Below are 9,259 nucleotides of genomic sequence, written 5' to 3'. Positions count from 1 at the left end.
TATCAGAAATATTCAACAAATATTGGAGGTTATTACCTGTCTTTGAATATCTCTACCTTAAAACTCATAGTAACAGGCAAGTTTTCTTGCAAGGAGAAATAAAACTACATCTGGGTTTTCAAACAAACAAGAAGAAATATTGCTTATAAGTATATTTTCTACAGCAGCTTGCAGATAGCAAGAGCTGTTATGGTGCTCATACTTAAGGTCTGTGCTTGTTTCAAAGAAAGCTCGCCATGTGTTAGGAGCTTGGCAGACGACTCAGTTCTGATTCCTTTTATGTCCACTCTCTCTCATTTTTCTTCTAAAATGCAGAAGCAGCAAAGCATCAATTTCTCTCTTTTCCCTCTCTCTCTCTCTCCTTCTCTCTCTCATAAACACACACACACACAAACCTATTCCCTTTTCCTTCAAAACACGCATGCACACACACACACACGCATTTACACTAGTTTCATTTTATTTATTTTTTAATTCCCAAAGGATTCTTGGAGCAGGCTGTGTGCAGCTGCCGTACTTTCCACTGGTTAAATTGGCAGTTACCTACTGTGTGGAGTTGCTAGGAGAAGGTGAATAAGCATGATTACAGCATCAGTTGATGTACATATTCTTGCAATAACAACCTGTGGAGCTGTGTTCTTCTGTATGGCTCTATATGTTATTTTCTCTTTGTTATCATTAATATTTGTTGTGTTTATTGTTAGATCATGATACATTTTTAAGTGTTGGTTTCAGATCAATTTAGAGACAAAAACCTTGGCATTTAAACAGGCACTTTTTTTTTCTCAGGGTGGTGCTGCTGATACTGGCTCCTACCATCTGTTTCCTTATTACATCCTGCCCTCGTTCTGTTGGTAGAGAGGAATTCAGCTTCTTCTGGAGCGCGAAAGTCATTCACGTTTCTCTTGTGCATAATAGAGCTCGTAAACTGTAGGAATTCTGATGTGCTTCAGTGCACAGAACAGTAACAGATGAGCTGCTTTTGGGGAGAGCTTGAGTACTCAGTCGGTCAGTAGTACAGTAGCAGGCTCACATGTACGGATTGTTCTTGTGAGGTCAGAGCATCTGTTTATACTGCTGTCTGCTTAGGGGGGTTGTGAGGTGGTGAGCAGTGGATATATGCCTGTCAAAGTCAATAGCAAATCTGGCAGAGTCTTCCCTCAGCTTTGTACATCAGCACTGTTTTGATAGATAAGAGAGGCTACTGTATAAGCGTGTAAGATTTGTAATGGACTGAGGAATGCTTGTTCTAGCTGCTGAAACTGACTGTAACTGTATTGTCTTAGGAACATCATCATGGGGTCTAGTGCCACAGAAATTGAAGAATTGGAAAACACCACTTTTAAGTATCTTACAGGAGAACAGACTGAAAAAATGTGGCAGCGCCTGAAAGGAATGTGAGTATGCTCTTTGCTTTTTATTTCCCCCTGAAAGATTTGACTATTAACGTGACTAATTGTTGGTGCTATCTGCCTTTGTGGGCTAGTTTCCTTTAGAAAGATTTTCTCTTGAAAAATAAAATGTGCCTATCTCAGCTAACAACTTGTTGAAGGACGAATAGTGTTTTGTACTTGCACATTTTATTAAAGTAAGGTAACTTCTGGAGAAGTCACTTTACTGTCATACTACATGGTTTCTTTTATGCATTCTGTATGTGCTGTTTAGATATGTGGTTCAGATATGCAGAAAGGTAACTAAGAAAGCCATTTGCCAGGATACTGACTCAAATAAAATTTCCCTCAGGTAAGCAGAGAGAGAAATAAGACTGGTACTTCTTTCTCTGTGATTAGATTTGGAAAAGCAATGAGAGGATTAATATGAAAATAAATAATTATACTTTATTGTGCTTATTCCTTTTGCTTAAATATTTCTATAAGAAAAAATGCTTACGTGGTAAAAATATTAACAGCATATCAAACTTATTGGAGAGTTTTGGCTTTACATTAACCAGCTCACGGTTCCCTTCTCCTGAGAGTACAGAATAGTCCATAGTACATAATAGCCCTTAGTAAAATGGGTCAAGAATTATGCATTTATGTCAAACATGGGATGTAATTACCTAAGTCAAACGTTAATTGCAATGCTATTCACCTTGATATTTACACCCTTACAATTTTTTAGCTGTGTTTGCTACTAGTTCCTGTTTAGTGTTTCAGCACCACACTGTTTATATGCTTTATCTTAATTGTCATAATTTAAAAATCAGATTTAACATTTGACTAAAAATAAGAAATTGTAATATGAACTTTACAGGCTATTGTAATTGCTTAGTATATTTGCAGGTCTCAAATGAAAATATTAATATATTTGCTTTTCTATAATAACAGCTGAAAGAATCCTACACTATGCAAAATAGAGATTTTCTATGATTTATATCTCTAATGCTGTGTTTTCACACTATTTTTTAAAATTCAGTACCTGAGTAAATTTGATGTCCTTGTTTGATAATTTTTAAAGAAAATTACATCAAACTTTGTTTAGAGGTAAAAATTCCTTCTACTTTCCTCCATTTGAATGTATTTAATGATGTTTATGTATTTAAATATTGTTCTTTGTGTATTTTCTTACTTCTTGAAGTAATACATGGCTTTACAGTGCACTAGTATAAGAGCACAATAATGCAAAAAACATATAGCAGAGAATAACTTTTGGAAAGGAAGCCATCTTTACATTATTTGGATGAACTAGAAATCTGTTTCCAAGATCCACTGAAGATTTAGAAATTACAGCTTTTTGGTGAGGTTGTTCTCTAGGGGAATAAGTAATCCTATCAAAGCAAATAACAGCTCTCAAAATTAATTAGCATAGATGCAAATTAAACATTAGCAGTCATCAGATGATTTGTGTTTTAACCCAATGAGTGGATGAACATCAGTACCGGGAAAATTATGTCTCTCATTACAACCTATTTTAGATTTTCTTCTCCTTAGAAGGATGTTTTGCTTTTGTTTTGTTTGCATTTTTCTAGTTTCCTGTAGTTACTTGAATGTATGAAGATGTATGCTGGTGGATTTATGCATATGTCTTTAAGAAATGTGAAAAATGATGTTGTGTTTATTTAATAATTTAGGGCAAAGTTATTGACTCACTGTATCAGTTGATCTCAAAGATCAGTCTGTCATTTTATTTCAGAAAAGGGTGATAGAGTCATTCAACGGTAGATCTTCATGAATTGATAGAAGGATATATTAAAATATGTACATGCAAAATTAATTTTGATTTGTGTTTACATAGAGCCACTAAATAATCATTAACCAAGTTTCTTTCTTTTGAAAATCATTATCTAACTGACTAAAATGACTGCTTTTTCATTGAATAAAGAAGAAATTGCATTTTGTACTATCACTTCAACTTGTAGTTTGACTTAGCACATTTTCAGTATTCAAGGCTTAGAATTGTCAAAGCGAGAAACTCTAAATCTAAAATCTACATGACTAATGACAACCAAATTGTTTAATTATGGTATTTTGTACAGTTTGCATTCGGAGGAGTGATGTGAGGGACTCCCTATTCCATTGCTGAAATTGTCTTGTCTATTTAAAATGCAATATTGATTCAAACAGAATTTTGGCTTATCAAAATTGCTAGTCCTAGAATTCTACACTTAAGTTTTGGCAATTAAAATCATGCTACTCATTAAACCTATCAAACAATTGTGCACCAGTTTTCTTATTTTTGCTAAAATAGACTCAAGACCTTTAGGTATTTGTTTAGAAAGTGATTTTTAAAATCTTTTACTTTACAAATACATTGACTTATTTTGGCATAATATATTGTTTTTAATCGAGCTTCCAGTATGTAAATTTTAAGGTTAAATAAAAATAGAGATAAAGGTGAAAGTAAAATAATGTTTATTCAATTATACATTAAATACAGAAATCAGGAACCATTACAGGTAGACATTTAGAGAAAATATCTTATAGGGATTGTTATATAACATAACATTTTAGAGAGTCTTTTGAGTCCATAGAAATAATTTTTAAATTTTGGAACACGTGGAAAACTTTGGTAACTAAATTAAAATATTAATGCTTGTCTACCATTTTTGTTTTCTTTTATTGAGCTTCTTCTAAATTATCTTCATATAGTATTTGTCACACCATATAAAGTTATGTGCCAAGAAATCTCTTTTTCTTTTGTGACAAGAAAGGTGAAACAGTTTCTTACTCCCATTCTGATGCAAACTTCTCTGCATTTGTCTATTAATTTTCTTCTTATATTTACAATCTTTTTATTTAGCTTTTTCCAATTTCAACCACTAATTTGTTACTCAGTACAACAATTTCATTCTACACTATATGTCATCATCTATGATGGTGGAAATATAAGCAAATAACTATGGCATTAGGTCTTTCATAAATTAGATTTAAAAAGAATTATATACTTGGCCATAAGTTATCAATTGTTTAGGGCTGGAAAACACTTCCTATTTCTTATGCCATCTCAACACCAAATGAAATTTCTGATTCGGAAGTTTCTTATGAATTTGAGACCTAGGCTTCTTCCTACATACTAAGAAAACATAGCTATCGATAGTCTTTCAAATATTGTTAATTTCATTGATTCCCATGTGGAAAGTTGGTTTGAAGATTTTACAGTATTTCACCTATGCATTGTGTTTCTTTTCCGTTTAAAAGATAAATGCCTTTTTGTGTCATGTGCTGTTGCTTTTTTTTCTCTAAACATACAGAGTTCCACAACCGTGGATTTTATTTAAAAATTAAACATATTTAAAAAACACTGGTGTTGCTCTTTCCAGTTAGTGACATTGCTATAAGAATTCAATCTAAGAGGTGACAGCATTTTCAGAAAACTGAAAATTAGCATTTTTCAGGTAGAAAATTCAGTGAAAATGATATGAAGCTATAGGGAAAAATCTAAAACAAAGTATTATCTTACTCAGGCATTCAACAGAAGAGAAGAAAGTATGAACTGCCAGAAACCATAAACTACTGACAAAAATGTAATACTCACCACTTCATAGTACTTATTGCCCCAGTTCCTTCAGTTTTTATAAACATAGTACTAGAATCTATCACAATTTCAGTTAGAAGCTAACTTTATATCTGATCACTAATTTTACATGTCTGGACACATACCTCCTTATCTCCCCCATGTTACAAATGTCCAGATATTAATTTTAAGACTTGGAATTGTGAATGCACTGCTTGAAAGACATTAAGTTAAGCTTTGTTGTTGTTTTTTTTTCTCTGTGATTGGTAGGGTAGTGAATATGACTATCAATAGTGAAGGACAAAATGTTTGGAAGCAAAAAGTGAAGGAGAGAAGAATTAGATGGTAATCCTTTAATTCTAAGCAACTGTTATTGTTGAAGAGGGCAGTATGTTGTGTAGTTCTCAGATGGAGTTGTCCAGGCCCTTAACACTAAGAGGATGTAGCAGAAATATACATTTAGAATAAAAATTAGCAAGAAAAAAAAATAGAAGTGACAGGAGATAATAGCATCATATTCCCAAATTGGAACCATACTTGAGGATGAAGTATTATAGATAAGACACAAATTTGATCCTTTTACTCTTCTGCTTAAACACCTTTAAATCTTTGCATCCTTCACAGGGTCACTGCCTACCAATCTGATCTTTGGATTCTCCTCTGATGCCTGTCCTTCCGTGACACGCCTCCTATTCAGACCCAGGGTCACCCAAAAGAAATACTGCTTACCACTCCTCTGCCTTTGCTCATTTTGTTCTGTCTTCTGGAGACAATTATTCCTTCGTTTTCCTCTTTCAGCCAGAGTTGCTCTTGTTCTATATAAAGCTTTTGGAGTTATGTGGGGAAGTTTCTGGTGGTTGCAGTGATAGCAAGGTGTTTCTGTATTTAGTGGGCAGCAGGGTCCTGGTAAGGCTAAATATCCTACAGACCTCAGGGCATTTCCTTATCAGGAGTTGTCCCACTCAAAATTCTGATTCATATCCTATTAAAAAATGCACAAAGATTGCTGCTTAAATTTCACTTGCAAAGGAAATTCTTCCTGACCTTCCAGACTAGATTAGTTTTTTATTTTCAGCTCATAAATAACCTGAATTTCTCTTCTCATAACAAAATCTACCTTTCATATTCAGCCACAGCTTTTGAGTGCAAGAGCTATGCTTACTTCATTGGATTTGCTCTTGGATTCCAGCACATAGCACGGTACTTAGCACATAGGAGACAGTGCAAATAATATTTTAAATCAATGAATGAATAAAATTCTGAATCTTATACTGGCTTTAACTAGAAAATTAGATCAGCCAGGCTGCCAAAATAGGGACTAAAACCAGGTGGGAGGATTGGAGATAGATTCACAGCTGGAATAAAGATGGAGAAGATGGAAGGATGTTTGCTTTATCATCTTTATCATCATATTGTTAGAATTGTGCAGATATAACATGTTTGTATTCTTACTCCCCACCAGTGTTCTTAAAAACATAAGTATCTTAAGTAGTTATGCAGCTAGTATCTGATAGAACATGGGTTTAAACATAGATCTACCTAGCTCTGACATTGTAGTTATCTTGCTTCCAAAACAAAAAAGATGACAGTCTCAGAATGCTTACCCAAAAGACACCAGAAAAGGATCTACAATGGTGCTCCTTAAAATTGAATTCCCAGGGTTGGGGTAGGCAGACTTATCACCCTCCAGAAATGTCCATGTCCTAATCCCCTGAACCAAAGGATATGTTACTTTATTTGAAAGGGAGAATTAAAGGAGCAGATGGAGTTAAAGTTGCTAATCATCTGACTTTAAAATAGGGATAGTAGCCTGGATTATCCAGGTGAGCCTAATGTAATCACAAAGATTCATTTCCTTCCTTCCTTTCTTTCCTTTCTTCCTTCCTTTCTTTCCTTCTTTCTTTCTCTTTCTCTCTTTCCTTCCTTTCTTTCCTTCTCTCTTCCTCCCTCTCTCCCTGTCTCTCCCTTCCTTCCTTCCTTCCTTGCTTCCTTCCTTCCTTCCTTTCTTTTCTTTCTCTCTCTTTCTTTCTTTCTTTCTTTCTCTCTCTCTCTTCTTTCTTTCTTTCTTTCTTTCTTTCTTTCTTTCTTTCTTTCTTTCTTTCTTTCTCTTTCTTTCTTTCTTTCTCTCTTTCTTTCTTTCTCTCTCTCTCTCTTTCTTTCTTTCTCTTTCTTTCTTTCTTTCTTTCTCTCTTTCTTTCTTTCTCTCTTTCTTTCTTTCTTTCTTTCTTTCTTTCTTTCTTTCTCTCTTTCTTTCTTTCTCTCTCTTTCTTTCTTTCTCTTTCTTTCTCTCTTTCTTTTTCTTTCTTTCTTTCTCCCTTTCTTTCCTTCCTTCCTTCCTTCCTTCCTTCCTTCCTTCCTTCCTTCCTTCCTTCCTTCCTTCCCTCCCTCCCTCCCTCCTTCCCTCCTTCCCTCCTTCCCTCCTTCCCTCCTTCCCTCCTTCCCTCCTTCCCTCCTTCCCTCCTTCCCTCCTTCCCTCCTTCCCTCCTTCCTTCCTTCCTTCCTTCCTTCCTTCCTTCCTTTCATCTTTCTTTTTCAGACAGGATCTCACTCTGGTGCAGTGGAGTGATCTCTACTCACTGCAGTCTTGACCTCCCAGGCTCGGGTGATCCTCCCACTTCAGCCTCCCAGGTAGCAATAACTACAGGCATGTGCCACCACACCTGACTAATTTTTTATACTTCTAGTAGAGATGGGTTTTTGTCATGTTTCCCAGTCTGGTCTTGAATGCCTGGGCTCGAGTGGTCCACTGACCTCAGTCTCCCAAAGTGCTAGGATTGCAGGCGTGAGCCACCATGCCTGGCCAATCACAAAGGCTTGAAAAGTGGAAGAGAGAGGCAGAAGAGAAAGTAGGACTGAGTGACAAGGACTTAACTTGTATATGCTACTACTGAAGATGGTGAAAGTGGGCTATGAGCCAAGGACAACCTCTAGAAACCTGAAAAAATTTTAAAACAGATTCTGCCTAGAACTTCTGTAAAGAATGCAGTCCTGGCCGGGCGCGGTGGCTCACGCCTGCAATCCCAGCACTTTGGGAGGCCGAGGCGGGCGGATCACAAGGTCAGGAGGTCGAGACCATGGTGAAACCCCGTCTCTACCAAAAAATAGAAAAAAATTAGCCGGGCGCAGTGGCGGGCGCCTGTAGTCCCAGCTACTCGGGAGGCTGAGGTAGGAGAATGGCGTGAACCCGGGAGGCGGAGCTTGCAGTGAGCCGAGATTGCGCCACTGCACTCCAGCCTGGGCGACAGAGCGAGACTCCGTCTCAAAAAAAAAAAAAAAAAAAATGCAGTCCTGCTAATACTAGAACTCAGTGAAATTTGCGCCAGATTTCTGAGCTACAGAACTAAAGATAATTCATTTATTTCAAGCCACTGAGTTTGTGGTAAATTTGTTACAGTAGCAATAAAAATCTAATACATGCTTTCTATACCAGAAGAACACATCAACATGACCATTTCTATCCCCTCCCAACACACACACACACACACACACACACACACACGATCCCTAGTGGTGAAGCCCTGCCTTACTCTATGGCACATTTGATTCAGATATTCTTTATTCTTAGCCTTTAAACAACTCACTGTACCTCCATCTAACCCTGACTTGCATGCCCAAAACACCAGTTTCCTCACCAAACTCTGAGATGGAGGGTATTCACTGGATTCGTTTCAAATGTCAAAAGAGAATGCAATCTTTCTTGGAAATTGTTGATAAGTCTGTATGTTGTTCAGTATGTGACTGTTTTGATGGATTAGTCAGGCAAATCAGTTTTTTAAAATCTGTCTTTTAATCATAATCATAATTTGTTCTGAAGCAAACTACTTCATCAAAACCCATTTTGATGTGTAGACATAGTCTTAATAGTCAGTCCTACATAACATTATGTTATAGTTCTTAGAATTAACATTATTAAGGTGGAATACCTTACAGATTAGATGGCTTAGAAATTGAACTCTAGAGTTAATCAGATATTTTCTAATACTACAATACTTCCTGCTTTTTAGCTAAGTGTCCATGGAAAAGTTATTAATTTATCTAAACTTCACTTTTCTTATTTGTAAAATCCATTAATTGAATCGATCATTCATTCACTCATTCAACAAATATACTCTGACTGTATACTCCGTCAGGTACAATGTTAGACACAGAAGCTTCTGTTCCTGTAGAGGAGACAAACAACAAAAAGTGAATTATAAAAAGCAAGTTAATATGGAGTAAGAAGTGACCAGAAGAAAATGCACCAGGTGATGTGATCAAGTTATTTGGGGAAGGTATTTTGGATACTCAGGGATGACTTCTTTTAGGT

At 36.0% G+C, this 9,259-nt stretch overlaps 1 protein-coding gene across 6 annotated transcripts in view; it reads left to right on the top strand.

Annotated features, from left to right (window-relative positions):
• The first annotated feature begins 238 nt into the window (after window positions 1–238).
• PDE1A (phosphodiesterase 1A) overlaps window positions 239–9,259 on the top strand; it is a 389,378-nt gene continuing 380,357 nt past the window's right edge. The window contains exons 1-2 of one of the 6 annotated variants that reach the window (XM_073019855.1): window positions 239–569; window positions 1,287–1,397. In XM_073019855.1, the coding sequence (XP_072875956.1) occupies window positions 1,297–1,397 (101 nt within the window). In that variant the 5' untranslated portion in view covers window positions 239–569; window positions 1,287–1,296. Of the gene's footprint in view, window positions 570–772; window positions 1,056–1,089; window positions 1,398–9,259 lie in introns of those variants that run through there. The other 5 variants (XM_007965549.3, XM_038001882.2, XM_073019854.1 and 2 more) reach the window with 5 other exon arrangements.

This window comes from Chlorocebus sabaeus, chromosome 10 (genome assembly GCF_047675955.1).
Source record: "Chlorocebus sabaeus isolate Y175 chromosome 10, mChlSab1.0.hap1, whole genome shotgun sequence".
NCBI lineage: Eukaryota > Metazoa > Chordata > Mammalia > Primates > Cercopithecidae > Chlorocebus > Chlorocebus sabaeus.
The sequence above is the reverse complement of the archived record's forward strand: the minus strand, read 5'-3'. Positions and strand labels throughout refer to the sequence as shown.